The sequence below is a fragment of the Symphalangus syndactylus genome, chromosome 12, assembly GCF_028878055.3.
Source record: "Symphalangus syndactylus isolate Jambi chromosome 12, NHGRI_mSymSyn1-v2.1_pri, whole genome shotgun sequence".
NCBI classification, from domain to species: Eukaryota; Metazoa; Chordata; class Mammalia; order Primates; family Hylobatidae; genus Symphalangus; species Symphalangus syndactylus.
In genome coordinates this window covers 74,580,552-74,600,112 of record NC_072441.2, presented here as the reverse complement: position 1 = coordinate 74,600,112, position 19,561 = coordinate 74,580,552, and the positions used below count along the sequence as shown (strand labels likewise).

General features: G+C 44.9%; 1 protein-coding gene across 2 annotated transcripts in view; it reads right to left on the bottom strand.

The window, feature by feature from the left end:
* The window catches only part of ACP6 (acid phosphatase 6, lysophosphatidic), a 44,772-nt gene that overhangs the window by 9,368 nt on the left and 15,843 nt on the right, over window positions 1–19,561 (bottom strand). The window contains exons 6-10 of one of the 2 annotated variants that reach the window (XM_063625938.1): window positions 19,047–19,179; window positions 17,280–17,380; window positions 14,963–15,058; window positions 13,059–13,224; window positions 12,179–12,377 (exon numbers count right to left, since the gene is read on the bottom strand). In XM_063625938.1, coding sequence (XP_063482008.1) covers window positions 12,234–12,377; window positions 13,059–13,224; window positions 14,963–15,058; window positions 17,280–17,380; window positions 19,047–19,179 — 640 coding nt within the window. In that variant the 3' untranslated portion in view covers window positions 12,179–12,233. Of the gene's footprint in view, window positions 1–12,178; window positions 12,378–13,058; window positions 13,225–14,962; window positions 15,059–17,279; window positions 17,381–19,046; window positions 19,180–19,561 lie in introns of those variants that run through there. The other variant, XM_063625939.1, reaches the window with a different exon arrangement.

The window sequence follows — 19,561 nt, the reverse complement described above, 5'->3', positions numbered from 1 at the left end:
ATTAAATCTTCTCCTCCAGATGCTGAGCCTGTCTTTTACTTCCTCATTACTTTTTTTTTCTCAGAATACAGCTTAAGAGCCCTTAGCTTCCTCTTCCTGTCCCAATCTTGCCCAAGCTTCTAATATTAACATGAGTAAAAACTGGGGAAGTTAGGGAGAAGTCCTTGTTGGGGTTGAGGGAGTGTTGAGTATGAAGTGATGAAGTGGTGTCTATGTGTGGACAGTTGGAAATAAGAGACAGGGATGAGTGAGCAGTTTAGACTAGCTATGGAGATGCGAATTCCTCCACATGGAGATGAATATAGATTATTTCTCTATGGGAGTGAGAGAATAGAGAGCCAAGTGGAGGGCCAAGAACTCAGTCATGAGGGATTGGCACAGTCCGCAGGCAGGAAGAAGTTCCAGCAAAAGAAACTGAAATTCACAGAACAGGAAGAAAACAGAAATGATCTAGCCCACCTCTCCCATCTAACTGATGAGGAAATGGTTGTCCAGACAAAAATGAATCAGTGACTAAGGCAGCTATGAAAATATAGAGTTGCATAAGTCCTGAGGGGTTGGGGGAGTGGCTTTCAAGAAATAGGAGGTGGTCCACAGGGCCAAATACTTCTGATCAATCAAAAAAGGTGAGGGCACTAAGGATGGTACTTGAAATTGATTAATGTATTGGTCTCCCAGAGTGTAGCTGTGGTAAAGCAGAAGAAAGAGAAACCTAAGCATGCGGGGGAAAGGGTGTAAGTGTGAAAGAGGCAAAGAGATACTCAGTTATACATGCTCAGTAGGTTTGGCAGTACCAGGCAAGAGAAATAGGATGATTAGATAGAAGAAAAATATAAATAAGCAAAGTTTAAGACAACAGAAGTACTACTAATTTAAGACAGAAAGGAAGGAACCAATTGAGTGGGAAGGATTGAGGATGCAAAAGAAGTCCTGCCATCCTTGGCAGGAAGATCACAAGAAGCAGGACAGGAACTGAAGCACAGGTAGCAGTAAGCTTTGGGGAAAGAAAGATACCAGAAGTGAAAGGAGAAGGGTGCCATGTGTGATGAAGCAGATAAAGCAAAGAGACGAAGGGACACGTCCTGGAAGCCAGACGTGCAGATATGGAAGGAAAACATGCTGATCCTCAGGTCAAAGGTGAAAGTTTGAGTCCTGCCTCTGCCTCTCCCTGGATATTTGACTTTGATCTCTTTGAGCTGGCTGCTTCACATTTGGATGTCATAGGCTTTTTGCGAAACTGATATCAGACAACATGTGTGTATGCCTAGTATGAGTTATCAGAGCATTTTTGAGAGATGCCTTAGGCTGTAATGCAAAAAGATATGAAATGGCTGCTCTGGTAAATTAGAAAGCTCACAAGATACACCAGCTGGGCAGTAAGAGGGTTCTAGCTGAAGCAGAAAATCATGATTCTTCTTTCAGAAGGGACACCCAGGGACCCCTCTTGCTGCCCTCCTGGGCACTGAAATGTAGCACAGAAAAGCCATGGAGAAAGAAGCACCACAGTGGAAATTCCATGATGGGATGGTGGTGGCCACAGCAGGAAGGCATTTTCAAGCGCTACTAATCCCTGGAGTCCCCAAGCCCAGCCAGCCCAAGGTGGGGATAACAGCAACACTTTAATAGGGTTACACTGGGGTCACCAGATTCTCAAGCACTTCTCTCCTCCTGCTTTTAAAGTTCAGAATCATCTAATTAGAGGACCAAACTCCATCCCTGACCACATGAAAAGCAAAATGAGGCCTGACTCTGACTCAAACTGTTCACAGAGAATGAAGGATGCTGTGGAATCCTAGAACTTCAGATTCTCATGGTAGGCAGGGACTGGCCCGTGTGTGACCCTCTACAATACTTTGGCTAAATGCCAGTGTAAGCTTATAATCCTCTAGTAAAAGAACCCTGTAAGGTAGCCCAATTCATCCATGGTCGGCTCTGATTATTTCAAAGATTTTCCTTATGTTGATCTCAAGTCTATACATCCCTGCAACTCATACAATACTGTTCTGCGTGTGTTCCTCAGTGCCCACACAAATCAAATATTTGATATGCCCTCTGTCTCTTTGATCCCTTCCTCTTGATGGTCTTTCTCCAGTTGACAAGCTTGTCTAGCTCTGCTATCTAGTGTGGCTCTCAGATCTGAGCACAGTTGCCTGGCTGTGCTCTGAACTGTACAGGGTGGAACATCACTTCCTTCATTCCAGTATCAGGATAGCCATTGCACATTTAGGATTTTGAGGAACACATCATACTACTGATTCACACTGAACAAATCCCTCACTAAAACTCCTCTTCAGTTGTGGGCAACTGATTTTGAGGCCCCAAGATCAGAACTCTGCATTTGTCTCCATTAAGTTTCATCTTAAAATATTTGGCCTAGGATCTAAAACTGATATCAGTACAAACATATCTAAGACAGCTGTCATTTATTCATTCATTCAATTAGTCATCCAGTAAGTGATTTTCCCCAGTTGTAGGTCTTCAGTAAATGTGGCCAGTCTGCACCCTGTATCTTTACTCAGTTGTATTTTATGCAAATCTTTGAAAAAAACGTGTCCAACAGGGCAAAGGCCTATCATACAACATGGAACACTTCCCTGAAGAACAGCTGACCACTGAATTAGTTTCTTTATTAATTCAGCAAATTTATTCAGTAAGTACAAATTGAGTCCCTACTACATGCCAGGTCATGATCTACAGATAGCATCCAGCATATTCACTGCATACAGCAGTGAACCAACCAGACAAGGTTCCTGCTTTTTGCAGAGAAGGTTACAGGGGATAATAAACACTTAAAAACAAATAATCGCTAATATTTTTTAGCTTGTGTATGTGCCAGCCATTGTTCTAAGTGCTTTATGTGTTTATTCCCCAAAAAGCCTTATGAGGTAAGTACTCTTCTTGTTCCCATTTTATAGATTAAAATGCAGAGAAGTTGTCACTTGCTCAAGGTCATATGGATCCTAAAGGATGGAGCATCAACCTGGGTAGTCTATCTGCAGAGCCTGTGTGTTTAACCACTGGGCTTCTACTGTGTCTCTGTAGAAATAAACACTCAATTAAATATATATGTATACACATATATTCCCACGTGAGAGAGGGTGGTATTTAAGCTGAGATCTAAAATGACAAGAGGGGGCCAACTCCTTGAGATCCAGGGGGAGAGCAAAAGGGAGTGTGGTAGAGGATGAGGCTGGAGAGGTGGGCAGGAGGCCCATTCCATGAGGCCTTGTATACCAGGGATTGGGGCTCCAGTAATTTAACCAGTGGTGAACATGCCTAGTTGCTTCAGTATCCAGCCCATACATACCCATCTTGTCCACAAATATATTGTGAACAATTTCCTTTCCTGATCCCCATACATGATCAAAGGACATTCCCTTTATACTCCAAACCATTACCTTCCAGTCTTCACCATCAGTGTGGCACAGAAAAATACACTGGTTTGTTTTTGCTTTTGTTTTTGTTTTTTTGAGACACAGTCTTGCTCTGTCACCCAGGCTAGAGTGCAGTGGCATGAACACGGGCCACCACAGCCTTGACTTCCCAGGCCCAAGTGATCCTCCCACCTCAGCCTCATGAGTAGCTGAGACTACAGGCACTTGCCACCATGTAAAGCTAAATTTTAAATTTTTTGTAGAGATGAGGTTTTGCCATGTTGCTCAAACTCCTGGGCTCAAGCGATCCTCTGACCTCAGCTTCTCAGATTGCTAGGATTACAGGTGTGAGCCACCTGGCCAAGATGTACAATCGCAGTTCAGAATCCATTAAATCTCCATGGTGCTATATGACTTCCGCCAAGCCACAGGCTCTGATCTTCAGTTTCCAGGGATATGTCCCCATTGTTCTATAATGTTACCTTACTCCTAGAACTGAACCCCTGAGGTATTCAGCATTTTGGAATTTTTGACCTAGAGCATTGGTTTCTTCTGAGGCCTCTCTCCTTGGATTGTAGATAGTCATCTTCCCTCTGTGTCTGTGTCCTCATTTCCTCTTCTTATAAGGATTCCAGTCATATTGGATTACAGCCCACCCATATGACCACATTTACTTTACCTCTTAAAAGGCCCTATCTCCAAATACATTACACCTGAGGTACATTCAGTCCTCAACATCATTGATAGGTTATTGGAAACTGTAGCTTTAAGTAAAACAACATATTAGAGAACCATTCCTTCAACCTTTCCCCTTCCTGATCTCTTCCATCCTTCTCTGTGCAAGGCCCAGGTAAGCTGTGCCTACCTTTATGCAGCTGGCTTCAGTTACTAACAGCTCCAGGGACTGCTCTTTCATCTCCCAAAAGCCCTGCTGGTTTGACCCCATCAAGTTCTACTTACCCAAGTGTTATACAACCCTCCCCTTAATTACACACTCAATCAGTTCCTCCCAAGCTCAGCAATTTGTGGTCTCTGGGCATCCCCCAGCTGCTTTTCCGGAGGTAGCTCCCAGGCTGGGTACTGGCAAGCCTCTGAGGCACTGCTTGGGTTTTTAAGGCCACGGTGCCCAGAGTTGAAAGCCTTGCTGCTATTTCACACTCTGTTTCCTTCCAAATTAATTCTCTGATGAATACTGTCCTTTGCAGTGATTCAGTGCAGGCCATTTCCTTACATCTTTTCCTTACCTTTGAGACTTTTAATCTCTCTCAAATCCGGATTTTCTTTTGTGAAAGGCTTGCCTCAGACAAAAATGCCCTGCTTTCCTACCAATATAAACAGCTCTACTAACACTGGCCCCAGCCTCCCGGCACACTCCCTTTACTGGTTGACTTAGCTGTACCTTTGATTTCAAAGCACACATACTTGCCTTCTCTAAAAATCTCTGTATAACACAGAGCGACTCAAACTTCTTGGCTTACAGTAAGCTGCTAGACCCTAGTTCCCTTAAGCCCCAATTACAAGAAGATGTAGGTTCAAAATTTGTATCTGAGGAGGTAGCGCCTTCCATACCCTTTCATATGGTTATTTTGCTTACATCCCCCGCCCCCACCCCCAGCAGATAGTATCACCAGCCTTCCATGTGGATAAACAGAAACTCTGCCATGCTAAAGGAGTTGCCCAAGGTCACAGGGCCCAGTAAAGTGGTAAAACTGGAATCCAAATCCTTGGCTCTTATCTCCAAGGTAGGTGCTTCTTTCAGCATCCTTCCTGTGGCTTAAACACCCCTAAAAACAGCCTAGTCTTCAGCCACCAAGATCTTGCCACCCAGGGGCAATCCATGTAGGTCCAGGCACCCACTGCCCACAGCCCTGAGGAATGCTCCGGAGGAGCCACAAAGAGGATCCTCTGGCATAGCAGGAGCAATGGCTTACATTTGTATAACTTTTCACATTAGGAAGTGCTTTCCATACCTAATCTACGTGATTCCTAAGATAATTCCATGAGGGAGATGCTATATTAGAGTCCCATTGCACAAATAAAGATATACAGGCTTATCAACAGGAAGTTAATGGACTTGCCCAAAGTCACACAGGTAGTAGGTACAGAGCAGGACTTGAATTCAGAGCACATGACTCCAAGATCAGTGGTCTCTTGAGTTCTCAGACATGGTGACTGTGGGCCACTGCCCCCCTCCCAATTTCTTCAGGAAAAGGTACATTTTATTTAAAGGCCAAATGGAGAGCGGAATCCTGAGAAGACCAGCTTTTTACTGGGGAAAGTGTTTTTCAGTTCTCTCCAGCCAGCCTTAGACAGGGTTCAGGTTTTTAGAGGCTGGCAGGGTGGACTGGGAGGGGCCGGGCTGCGAAGTCCCCTTGGCCACTAGAGGGCAGGGTCTGAACAGAGCACACAGCCGTCTCCCCGGGGAATTCCCCACCCAGCAGAAGAGACTCATCGCTGCCTAGCAGCCCCAGGACACGCTCTAGCCCAAAGCTGGAGAATGATCCCTTCCTGGCATGTAGTAGACAGGGTAGGTGCCCTTAGCCCACCCCTCCCCCCACAGCCCGCCCAGCCTCCTCTGCAGGTAGATGGCGGTGCCCTAGAGGATTCCAGCTGAGGAAAAAGGGTGCCAGGTGCCACTGACAAAGACCTGAGTTTCCTACAATGAAAATAAACAGGTCAGCACGCCAGGTCCCGGTGCTTTGAGGACTAGGGGAGGGTGGGACGAGAACTCTCTCCTCCTCCCTCTTCAGTTGGGCCCTTCAGGGTTTCTGTCCCCTTGCTGTAGTTTTCAACGATCCACGTGGAACTAACTGTTACAGGGGAATAGGCACACTGCAGTGGAGGGTCTTGTCTAATGACAGTCCTTCATCCCAGGGCCTGCCAGAGCCAAGAGCTCTGTAAGATAAGCCACGAGGCCCTCGGGAGGAGCTATCAGGGGAGCCGCCGATGAAGTCGGCCTTCCCTGGCAAGCCTGGCTCTCCTCCGTCCTGGGAAGCCTTTCACTTTGCCATACACGGGTGAGAGCCTCCTGTGGGAATTCTTTAAACCTCAACAGCAACCTGAGGCCCCTTAGAGAAAGGAGTCAAGGCAGGGACAGGTTAGGAATTTATGCAGAGCTTTTCACACCCTATTTTCCATCCTCAGGACAAATCATCAGGTAGATAAACATTAACTTCCCCGCTTTATAGTTGGGAAAATGGAAGCTCAGAGAAATTAAGTGACACGCCCACAGTCACACAACTGGTGAGTGAGTGAGCCAGGGTTCTGTACAAATCTCCTGCACACACAGGCACAGTGCCCCAGGAAGGGCAGGCGGAGACGGGGCGCTGCCTGCAGAGGAGCATCCCCAAAGGCTCCCTTGGCTTGCGAAACCTACCACAGTTAAGAATCTCGTGGGAAGTGAGATGAAAGAGAAAAGGGAAAATAAGAATACTTGAAGGCACTTATACGTTTCCTTAATTAATTCTCACAACAACCCTAATTAGTACGTATCATTATGCCCATTTTTACATAAGAGGAAAAACAGGCTCAGAAACACCCGTCCAAGGGTTGCAAAGAAATAAATACGCTGTCAGCATTTGAACCCAGCGAAAGCCTTGGTGTTGTCCTTTACTCCATGCTTCCCTCTAGTGGTGAGTGGAAGGAGAGTGCATAGAAGCCACCTGGGTGCCAACAGAAAAGAGTTAAGTCTTAGCGTTCTGAACTCATTTATTCATTCAGTAAATCTTTGCTGAGGTCCACTTTGTACAGTCTCTGTACTTGGTTCTAGAAATACAATAAAATACAAGACAAACAACCTTCTATTGAAGGACAAACAGAAACACGGGAGGCCTAGAGATAATTGGATTAGACAGGAAAAGGGAGTGTGTGTCAGGGGTCAGGTGATGGAAAAATGTGTGCCAAGGTAAAGAGGCCAGAGAAGTGCGATTTCCTTTTTTTTTAAAAACATACTATAGGTCTGGCTAGGGAGATATGTGAGGGGTGAAGCTGGAGAGGTAGGCAGGGGCCAGGTCTCAGGAGGTGATGGAAAGCAAGTGAGGGTATGGCCCATTAGGAAGCCACTGTGGTAACCTAGGAGGGTGGCCTTGGGCCCCGGAGAGAAGTGACAGAGGGGATGTGTCATTCAAATGTCCAAGTGTCTGAGCACTGGCATGCACTAGGCACTATTCCAGGTGCTGGGGACACATCAGTGAACAAGAGCAAATCTGCCTTCATGGTGCTTCCATTTTAGTCGGGGAAATAAGCATATAGATACACAAATATGTAATATCCAGCACTGATAAATATCGAAGGGCAGGGGAAAGACAGGACAAAGTGTATTCATTTGCTAGGGCCTGCCATAGCAAAGTGTCACAGACTAGGTGGCTTAAACAACAGAAATTTATTTCCTCACAGTGCTAGAGGCTAGAAGTCCAAGATCATGGTGTCAGCAGCATTGGTTTCTTCTGAGGCCTCTCTCCTTGGATTGTAGATAGTCATCTTCCCTCTGTGTCTGTGTCCTCATTTCCTCTTCTTATAAGGATTCCAGTCATATTGGATTACAGCCCACCCATATGACCACATTTACTTTACCTCTTAAAAGGCCCTATCTCCAAATACATTACACCTGAGGTACATTCAGTCCTCAACATCATTGATAGGTTATTGGAAACTGTAGCTTTAAGTAAAACAACATATTAGAGAACCAACTGTTTTGCTCATCAGTGTTACAAGGCAACGATGTTGAACAAAACACAATGTTATTCAAGGACCTGCTATATGTCCTTTCACTGAAAGTCGGCATTTCCAAGAGCCTATTGATAGCATCAAGTGAGGACTTACTGTACTAGGGGTTAAGATCTCAACATATGGATTTAGGGGGGACACAATTCAGCCCATGACAGAAGGTGGCAGAGTGTACCTATGGCAGGAGGTAGAAGGAGGGCAAGGAGGGCCTCTCTGAGATGACAGTGAGCTGAGATCTGAATGAAGAGACGGAGCTAGCCACGCAAATGTCTAGGAGAGCATTCCAGGCACAGGAACAACTTGTGCTCACCCCGAGGTGAGGACATGGCTCAGGGCTACTTGGCATACTCCATCTTCAAGGATAGTAAGAATGGGATGGGATGATGGGAAAAAGGGAGATGTTAGTCAAAAGGTACAAAGTTTCAGTTAAACAGGAGAAATAAATCTTTGTGATCTAGGGCACAGCATGGTGACCATAGTTCATAACAGTATACTGTTGTCTTAGTCCATTTTGTGTTGCTATAACAGAATACCACTGATGAGGTAATTTGTAATGAACAGAAATTTATTCTCTCACAGTTCTGGAAGCTGAGAAGTCCAAGATCAAGGCACCAGTAGGTTAGGGCCTGGTCTCTCTGCTTCAAAGATGATGCCTGTTGCTGCATCCTCCAGAGAGGAGGAACACTTTGTCATCATATGGCAGAAAAGCAAAAGAGAAGGAAGCCATTCCTGCAAGCCCTTTTTATAATGGCATTAATCCATTAAACATCCCCATTAGGCTCCACCTCCCAGTAACATTGTACTGGGCACTAAGTGTCAACATAAAATTTAGAGAAGGCAAAAGCACTCAAACCACAGCGACTGTACCCCTGAAAACTACTAAAGAGTATATCTTAAACATTTTCACCACAAGAAAGTGATGAGTAGATGAAGTGATGGATATGTTAATTAGCTTGATTTAATCATTCCCTCATGCATACATATATCAAAACATCACATTGTACTCCATAAATACACACAATTATTATCTGTCAACTAAAAAGAAAGTAAAAAGTTTTTATTACAAAAAAAGCAGAAGAATGGTAAGATGGCTAGTATGGCTGGGGTGCAGTGAGATGTCATAGGACCGTGAGGGCATTATGACTGGCCCTTAGTTTGAGATGAGAAACCAATGGGGAATTTAGAGCATAAGAGTGGCATGATCTGACTTTGTTTTAAAAGCAACACTGTGTTGAGAATAGATGGGCAGAGAAGGGAAGGGCAGAAACAGGAAGACTAGTTATGAGGCCTTTGCAATAATCCAGGTAAAAGATGACACTGGGACTAAGACAGTAGCAATGGAGGTCTTGGGACACGGTCAGTTCTGGATATAGTTTGAAGAGAGATACAACAGGAGTTACTGATGTAGTAGGGGTAGGATATGAGAAAAAGAGGGGAGTCAAGGGCAGTTCTAAAGTTCTTGGCCAAAGCAACAGGGTGAATGGTGGTGCCATTTACCTAGATGGGAAAGCCTGTGGAAGGAGTAAGTTTGAAAAGGCACAGAAATTGAGTTTATTGTGGACAATGGGAAGTTTGATACCTATTGTATATCTTAAACATCCAAATAGAGACATTGATTAGACTGTTGGAAATGAGACTGGAATTCACAGGGAAAGGTCTAGTTGAAGGTATAAATTTAGGAGACATTGTGTAAATATTTAAAACTGGAAATTCTTTTTTTTTTTAGATGTTATTTCACTCTTGTTGCCCAGGCTGGAGTGCAAGGCGCGATCTTGGCTCACCACAACCTCCGCCTCCTAGGTTGAAGTGATTCTCCTGCCTCAGCCTCCCAAGTAGCTGGAATTATAAGCACATTGTACTCCATAAATAGACACACAAATATACAGCCTTCCGAGTAGCTGGGATTACATCACATTGTACTCCATAAATATAATAATTTTATAAAAATGTAATAATTTTTGTATTTTTAGTAGAGACAGGTTTAGTGGAGACAGGGTTTTGCCATGTTGGCCAGGCTGGTCTCGAACTCCTGGCCTTAGGTGATCTGCCTGCCTTGGCCTCCCAAAGTGCTGGGATTACAAGCGTGAGCCACCATGCCCGGCCTCAAACTGGAAATTCTTGAGATCCCCTAGTGGGTGAGTGTAGGGGAAAAAGTGGAAAAAAGGTCCAAGGAGTAAGCCCTGGGACACCCCAACACTTACAGATTAGAAAAAAGGTAGATTCAGCAGCAACAAAGTCGAGAAACTGGAGGAAAACCAAGAAAGCATTTGTCGAAGCCAGTGAAGGAAATAGTCAAGGAATACTGATGAGAAGCTTAGTAAGAAGAATGAAAACTGGCTATTGGATTTACCACACAAAGGCTATTGATGATTTTGACAAGAGCAGTTTCCATGGAGTGGTGGGGGTGAATACTTAATTGTAGCTGGTTCATGAGAGAACTGGAAGGGAAGAATCAGAGGTAGCAACTCTTTTGAGGAGTTCTGCTATAAAGGGGAGAAGGAAAAGAGAACAGCAGTTCAAAGATGCAGAGAAAAAAGTTTAAGACAGGAGATTTTACAGCATATTTGTATTGCTAATAGAATAATTGGTCAGGAAAAAAATTGACAATCCAGAAAAAAGATACTAGGAGTCAATGTAAAGCTAGAGGGTTGGGCTTGGATAGGAATAGGGTTGGTTCATTCTTAGTAAGAGGGAGGCTATAAAAGCACCAATGCAACTGGGTTAGCAGATTTGGTGGTTGGGTGTTGGGGGATATCAAAGTTTTCTTCTGATCTCTTTTAGATTCTTAGTAAAATAAGAAATACAGCAACCAGCGGACTGAGGATGGGAAGGGGATACTGAAGATTGAGGATAGAGATATGTGAATAGATTAAAGAAATAAACAGGTAGTATTGATAAGACTTAACTGATTAGACACAGGAAAATGTGAGACAAAGAAAACAAAGACAGATTTCTGATTTGGCAACTGGGTGGATAGTGGAGGTGTCTTTCATTCAGATAGGGAAGTGTGTGGGAGAAGCAGGTCTGGGAGGAGGGGGGTTTGATTCTAACATGCAAAGTTTTGTGCCAGTGAAATCCAAGTGGATAAAAGTGTCTGAAGCTCAGAAGAGAAACCTGAGCTTGAGATATCTCAGCTCCCTGATCTGGAAGTTGTCAATATTAAGATAGTAGGAAGTGGAGAGGCTTTTGTGGTTGCTGTTTTCTCTGAGAGGTAAAGGGACTGGTGGTTTGAAATCAGAGAAAGGTTGAAATAGATTCTGGAGAAGAACGGGAACATTGACAAGGAGATGGGGGATCATCAGGTACTCTTAGGGGGCACAGTTAAAGGTGGAGCTCTTATGTTGAGTAGTTCCAGCCTTGCCATTGCAGAGCCCTGGGGCCCAGATTTGTTTCTGGAACTAAAACCACCAGGGGCCCAGTGTCCTTCCTGCTTCTTCCTGCTGAGTCTCCACATCAGGGTTCCATCTTACCACCCAGCAACGTTCCCTGACCTTGAAGCCTATCCTTTACCTAAACGCAACACGCTTTCCTTCTTGCTTTCCTGGTTAACTCCTACCCACCTTTCTCTACTGAGATCAGGCCAGGACTTTCTCAGAAGCCTTCCTTGACTGTTCCCCACATCCCCTGCCACGTGAGAAGGAAGTTTCTTCTCTATACCCAAATAGCCCCTCAAATACCTATCACAGCATAAAACATACAGCACTGTATCACTGATTTACTCAGCTGCCTCTCCCACTGGACTGCAACAACTTGAGGGCAGAATGTTTTCACCTTTATAATGATCACTACTTAGTAGGTAGCTCAGTACATGTGAAATTAATATAGGAGAAAAGAACTAAAGTCCAAAACCAACACAATTCTACAGGGTCATGATGTCCCCAGCCCATGTCACACACAGATGCTTCTAACCTTAGAAACCAACTCACAAAATAGAGAAATATCCTTTTGGTCTCAATATTATACCCCTTTTCCTTTCAGGAAGAAATCTTAGTAAACTCACAGAAAGGAAAGATCCTTACCTTATATTAAAGTACATTACCCCTTGCTCTCTCCTCTTCCCAAACACACAAAGCAGGAGGCATTGTATAAAGGCACTTTATTTTAAAATCAACACATCCTGCTTGTATAAATCAGTTACTCTCCATTTCCAACTTCCATCACCTGAGTTTGAGAGCAGAGTGCGTAGTATTTTTCTGGGCTTAAGGTATAAACTGACATGGCATTCAAGAACATGTCCAGCGGGCAGAGCCCATCAGGGCAACCTCTCGGCACCTGCTCCTGCAGAAGAAACATAACTCAGCAGGTCCACCGAGGAGCCTGTCCTTCTGCTATTTCCAGCTAAGCCCAGAGATCTGAGAGGCTCTGATCCATGTGGTATACATGTGCATACATATTACAGATAGGAAGGCCCCACTACCCGGTGAGCTTCCAGAATAAAAGCACTATGCTCTGCTTGTAAAAGTCACTCAAAAAGTGTTGAATTGACTGGGAAGAAACAGTCAAGTTACATCCCTGAGCTGGGAGAACCAAGAGGCTCATCCCTGGGGTGTGCTCTGGCCTCTGCCCTGGACCCCAGCCCTGAGGAAGCAGCCGACACCACGGGTGCTAACAGGAGCACACATCACCTCCCAAAGATACCATCAACAATCTCCAAAACAGGTCTCACAGCCAGGAGGCTACATCCTGACAGGGACGCTCAGGAGAAGACGAGGGGGACCCTGTTCCTAGAAGGAGTCTGTAACAGAACTGGGATAAGGCCCAAGCCCCATCCTGCCACCATCTGTCAAGTTCTGCCTGACCCCGGGTCATAGCCAGGAGTTGCCCTATAGGATTCAGACAGCTGACTGTGCCAAGGGAGACTCCACTGGGCCTGAGGAGGGAGACTTGGTGCTAACTCAGGCGGGTGGGTTTTGCAGGAGGCTGCCTCACCACCACCCAACCCCACCTCAGGGGTATTACCTTCCCGTGGTAATAGAGCTGCACAAACCACTCCTTAGATTCCAGGTGCTGGTAGAGTTCCATGGTCAGGTCAACGGCAAACGGTGGCCATTTGTGGTCAAAAATCCCCAGGGTCATTAAGAGCGGTATGAAGGTCACATCATGAGCCGCATAGAGATACAGCTTTCTGCAAGAGGAAACAGCTCTCCACAATTCTCTACCTCAGGACTCTGAAGGTCAGGATGTGGCCTGCCTCCTTTATGTAAGACACACTTGCCTCAGAAACCAGGTGACATCTAGAAATCAGCTGAGCCTGGTATAAAAGTCCTTTGCAGTAGATCATGGGAAGAACCCTTGTTCCCACTCCCCGTATCTTCATGAGGAGGGTCCCCGCCGGAGAAACTCTCCTGGCCTCCTCCTTGCCACCTACTCACTCCTCCCTGGTGAGTTTCAAAAAAGAAACTGAGCATGTGTGGCTTAGGCCCTACCTCTCTTCTCTCTTTAGGTCCTGCCAGCCTACATGAATGCCCTTCCTACTCTCAGCCATGGGATGAGTTTAGTAGGGCTCCTTGTTGGAGAAGCTTGAAGTTTTGGGGTATTAAGTTTATTTCAAAATAATATTCATAAGCCCATTTGGCCCTCAGCACATTCTCCAAATGGCTTTAATCTGTAATAAGAATGCCATTTTAATCTACATCTGCCTGACACCAGTATCCATCTCGTAGGAAAGACCAAGGATTTTATTTATGGACCTCCATCCTAGAAGACTAGCATTGGATCCTGTGATGTTCTAAAGATCCAAGGCAGAAGGTGGCAAGGTGGCAAAAGCCAGAAAAAGTGTACTGTCATTGCAGGTACTGTGAAGGACAGGAAATGGCATTCACAGGATTTGCTATTACAAATCTTGGCCCAAAGTTCCTGTTTCAACTCACTGTCCCCTATTCCTCTTACGCCATCATGAGTTTCTAGCTGTAATACCACAACAGTGCTTCTCCAAAATTCAGGTGAATATCAGTCACCTGGGGATCTTGTTAAACTGCAGATGCTGATTCAGTAGATCAGGCTGGAGCCTGAGAATCTGATGAGTTCTTGGGCAACAGTGAAGCTGTTTTTCTGCAGAACGCACTTAGCAAGTGCCTAGGACACATAATATTCCACAGCTGTAGTCCCAACCTCAGATTCAAGGCTCTAAAAGTGGCAATGGAGGCTCATGAGCCACTTCCAACATTTTTTTTTTTTTTTTTTTTTTGAGACAGAGACTCGCTCTGTCCCCAGGCTGGAGTGCAGTGGTGTGATCTTGGCTAACTGCAACCTCCACCTCCCGGGTTCAAGCAACTCTCCTGACTCAACCTCCCGAGTAGCTGAGACTAAAGGTGCGTGCCACTATGCCCAGATAATTTTTGTATTTTTAGTAGAGCAGGTTTTCACCATGTTGGCCAGGATGTTTTCAATCTCCTGACCTCGTGATCCACTCGCCTTGGCCTCCCAAAGTGCTGGGATTACAGGCGTGAGCCGCTGCACCCTGTCACTTCCAACATTTTTAAATGCCTTATGGATATCATACCTTCTTTACATTCATGAAAGTGGTTCAAACTACACAATCCATTAAGTAATTATCTTTGCTTTGGACTATTATCATATCAAATCAGTGTGACATCATAATTGGCTACTGTTTGACATATCTTCAATTAATAAAAAAAAAGAGAGAGAAAGCAAAAATAAAAATTTCAAAACGTAGTAGGAGGGGTGCAGCAGAAAGAAAGGTTAAAAGATTGTGAACCTCTTTGAGACTTGGGGCCTGTTAAACATCTACCTTCGGTCACTGACAGCCTGGTTCTTACCTCACTAAGATTTGGGTTCCCTCCCTATAGCCAGAAGTTCCCACGGCCCTTAGCTGCACAAAGCAGAGTTGCTGTGCCAGGTACCTGATCTTGTCGGGGGCAGTGGCAGAGTCCATGGCTCTCAGCAGGTTGCTCTCCAGGATGTGGAGGAACGGGCCTACCGCCATCTGAAGACTTTCCCTGTGAAAAGTGAACAACATTTAAGCACCTAGAGGGCGCTCAGCATTCAGGAGACACAGACTGATTCTGTCCCCAGGACCTCATGATTCCAATCAGACAGAGCTGAGAAAAAGGCAAGTAATGCATAAAGGTTAGCAACGGGCCAGAAGGAGATAAATGGCACTGAGTCTGGTCTTGGGGTCCTCTGCGAATAAAGACTCCCAACAACACAGGCATCAGCACACAGACCTGTTGTGAACACAACTGAGATGGGAGGGGCTGAGGGAGCAGGAGAGTGGTAACCTGGATAAGCCGTGACCAACTAGGCCTTGGGGAATCAAAGAACAAAGCTGACAAAGCTGGGAAGAAGAAGGGGTAATAATTTCCAGGAATTCTAGAAGGCCCTTAGAAAAATAATCAGAAGGAACAAGAACATCCTAAATTTTGTTTCCTATGTGCCAGCCTTCCTTCTTTTGGAGTTTGGGCCATAAGGACATTTCTTATTTATGTCTTATTTATTTTACAGAAGAAGTTCAGTGGTCGTGCTCCCAGGCTTGGCTCTGTGGCTCCACTTTCATTCTCAGGCCTGTCACATCACGACCACAGGTGACTACTGCAGCTTAAAGCACGTTCACTCACGGTAGTGAACAGAGTCCACTTACTATAGAAGAAAGAAATGTTTCTCATCTACTCATCCTAGCAGCTGATCAGCTTCCATGGAGCCTTCAGGGACTGGTCTTCTCCTTGTTTTTGTGCTTCTTACTTTTCATCAAAGAGAAAAAAATATCCCTCCTAGAATTCCCAGAACCCAGTCACTGACAAATGAAAACAAGTTTGCCATGATTGGCTTAGACAAATCCTTATTCGTGGTGATTGGCTAAATGACCATCTTTATAAGTCAAGGAATGTTGCAGCAATGGGTGAAGAGCAGGCAACCAACACTGTATGCAACATACACTTTTCAGAAGAATGTATATAGGCAAAGCCAAGTTGGATGGCCTTGTGAATTGTAACCATTTGTCCTTGAAGAAATGTTAGTTTTACAAAACCAGGGCTAATTGGAATGGAATAGACAAGGTCCTGTTTAAAATGATTTACACCAGAATAAAGCAAACTACACCATAGGCCAAATCTGACCAGTTTTGGTAAATAAATTTTACTGGCACACAGCCATGTCTATTTGTTTGCATATTGTCGTTGGTTGCTTCATGTTACAAGGGCAGAGATGAGTAGTTGTAACAGAAATTGCATGATCCTGACAGCTTAAAATATTTACTAAATATGTGTGTGTGTGCTGATAAGCGAGAGGGAAGTAAGTAACAATTTAGGTATGGTGGTGCCCCTTCACAAACAGAAAAGGGAAGCTGGCAAGTCCCAGGGAGTGGCAGCAAGCTGTGTGGCTTGGCAGGAACCTTCTAGATGCCCTAGGCTTGCACAGAAGTGGACATACTGACTCGGAGTGGAAGGAATGCAGTCAGGGGCTCTTATCCTTGGGCACCCAACCGTGCAAATTCTTGAACTGTTAGATGCCTTTCCCCCCTACTCATCTTTCCCCAGACTACTTCCTACCTCCCCTCCTCTATCAAGTCACCTATTTTTAGGGCAAGCTGAATGCTCTCAACCAATCAGAAAAAAAGGTGTCTTCCGAAATTTGGTAAGAGAAAAACTTTCCATTCTGGTAGTCAGGAAACAGACCTAGAAACAGAACCCTAACTGCTAGTAATATAGTGAAAACACAGAATAGGCAGTCAGTGGATCTGGGTCCAAGTTCTGGCTCCATCACTTGCTAGCTGGGCCTAGACCAGGTAGGCAATATCTCCCAGCCTCAGTTTCTTTATCTATAAAGCCAGGGAGAAAGGTATCTCTCTCACCTCACAGTGAGAATGTGAAAATGATTTGCAAATTGTAACATGATGACTAAAGACAGAAATGAATATTCTTTCTTCAGCTCCCCCCACCCAAATCCTTTAAACCTTAAAGCAAAAGGAAAAGGCAAGTGATAAAGTCACGAGAGTGGTGGCTCCTGGTTCTGCATAACAGGGAACAGAAGCACTAGGTCAGTCCCAGCTGCAGAAGTGCGAGGACCTAGGGCCTACTGGCAGGCGGGCAGAGTGGGGTTCAGCCTCCTTACACAAGGAGACATCAGCTTCCAGGTGTGAGTGGGCCTGATGAACTCCTCTTCCCCATTTACTTGGATGTCTGACCAAGCGTGACTTCATGCCAGCAGCGAGAGGTGCCTCACCTGTCTTCCTTGGGCAGTATGTACAAGGATGTGTCCACAGCTCTCTGTTCAATCATCCGTGCAAATCTCTTCAGCATGGGGCAGCTTGGGAGGCTGTGTGCCTGAAAGGGCCACATGTAGTTTTAGAAAAAATGCTTCTCACCTACTGATTCTGGCAGCTGATCAGCTTCCATGGAACCTGCAGGAGCCCATCTTCTCCTGGGGAAGGGAAGATGGGCTCAAGAACAGCTATGTCTGTTAACAGGTCAAGAAGCTATGTCTCTAAAGCTCTTCCAAAGCTATTACTAGATATCTGAAGGCCAAGAAAAAAAAAAAAGGGCTTCTTCCCTTTCTGATGACTCCCCATCCACTCCAAAATGAAAAGCATTTTTGTTGTTTTTTTGTTTTTTTTTGAGATGGAGTCTCGCTCTGTCACCCAGGCTGGAGTGCAGTGGCACAATCTCGGCTCACTGCAAGCTCCGCCTCCCAGATTCACGCCATTCTCCTGTCTCAGCCTCCTGATTAGCTGGGACTACAGGTGCCTGCCACCACGCCCGGCTAATTTTTTTGTATTTTTAGTAAAGACGGGGTTTCACCGTGTTAGCCAGGATGGTCTCGATCTCCTGACCTCGTGATCTGCTCTCCTTGGCCTCCCAAAGTGCTGAGATTACAGGCGTGAGCCACTGCACCCGGCCTGTATTTCTGTTTTTTTTTTTTTTTTTTTTTTTTGAGATGGAGTCTTGCCCTGTCGCCCAGGTTGGAATGCAGTGGCATGATCTCGGCTCACTGCAACCCCTGCCTCCCAGGTTCAAGCAAGTATTCTGCCTCAGCCTCCTGAGTGGCTGGGACTACAGACATGCGCCACCATGCCCGGCTAAATTTTGTATTTTTAGTAGAGACAGGGTTTCTCCATATTGGCCAGGCTGGTCTCGAACTCCTGACCTTGTGATGCTCCCACTTCAGCCTCCCAAAGTGCTGGGATTACAGGCATGAGCCGCCGTGCCTGGCCTGTATTTTTTAACTTAAAAAAAATAAAGATGAATAAAATACAAAGCAAGGAATTCATAAATTCCTACTTGACCTTCATTTTCCCAAAATGACGTCTAAAAAATGTGCCATACAAATACATGATATGAACTCTTGCCTTCTAACCTTAAACCTGTTTTACACATAAAAGCAAGGTGCATTTCTGCCTTTAGGGTACACTGTCATTTTATTTTCACAAGAGAAGGAGGGAGGATCCTATATAACTTTGGATGTCCAACTTTAAAATCTAGAGAAACTTTTCCTATTGTTAGTCTTCTTTATGTATTTATTACAGAAAAAAAAAAGATCCTATGGCTAAATAAGCTTAAGGAAAACAGATTTAAAGATTAACCAGCTTTCTTTACGAAGGGCATCTCAGATTTTTTTAATATGCTGATGTACATATAGTACTCTCAAGAAGTGATACAATAAATAGGGATTCCAAAATTTTTAGACCCTACTCATCCCTCCCTACCCATTGCCCCCACCTGCCCAAACACACACTGCATATTGGGTGTTCTGGGGAACATACCTCTAAAAGCTCTGGTCTAGAGTTCAGTGTCTGTGTTCCTACCTGGGTAAGGAGTCTTCCTCGATTGCTCCCTATCCCTCAGTCCCCACATCCATTCTATCTGTAGGCCCTATCACAGTTGCCTCCAAACCAGGAGGCCTCCACCCACTTCTCTCCACCCAGTTCTAACTCAGAAGCCAGCCCACCAAGGCTATTATCCCAGGACTATTATCCCCAACCCCAGGACTCACCTGCTCGGCAGCCACGTTGTCCAGGAGGATGAAGAAGTCCACTTTATCACTACTGTCAATGCCCATCCCGTCCTTCACCTTCTTCAAATCCTCTGAGATTCCTGGCTGTAAAGAGGCAGTCTGCCTCCGGCCTCTGACAAAAAATAAAAAGTAATGCCTTATATTCTATAGTGATTAACGGTTTACAAAGTGTGCTTCACACTTGGGTTATCATTTGGGATATCATTTAATCCACACAACCCAATGGGGTTAGCTGGTATTATCCCAATTTTATAGATGAATAAACTAAGGCTCTATAAGGTCAAATGACTTATAACATAAGTTAGCAAGTACCAGGGTTAGGATAACAGGATGAATTTTCCAAATCTCACTCTAGCATTTGCATTATATTAAAAATGATGCAAGTATGGCCCAGGTCTGTCTGAAAACAGCATTTTCTTTTCTTTACGGAATAAATACCATATAGTCTTAGTGCAGCCTAGAGATACCTGAAAAGTGTCATCAGCCCAAACTGA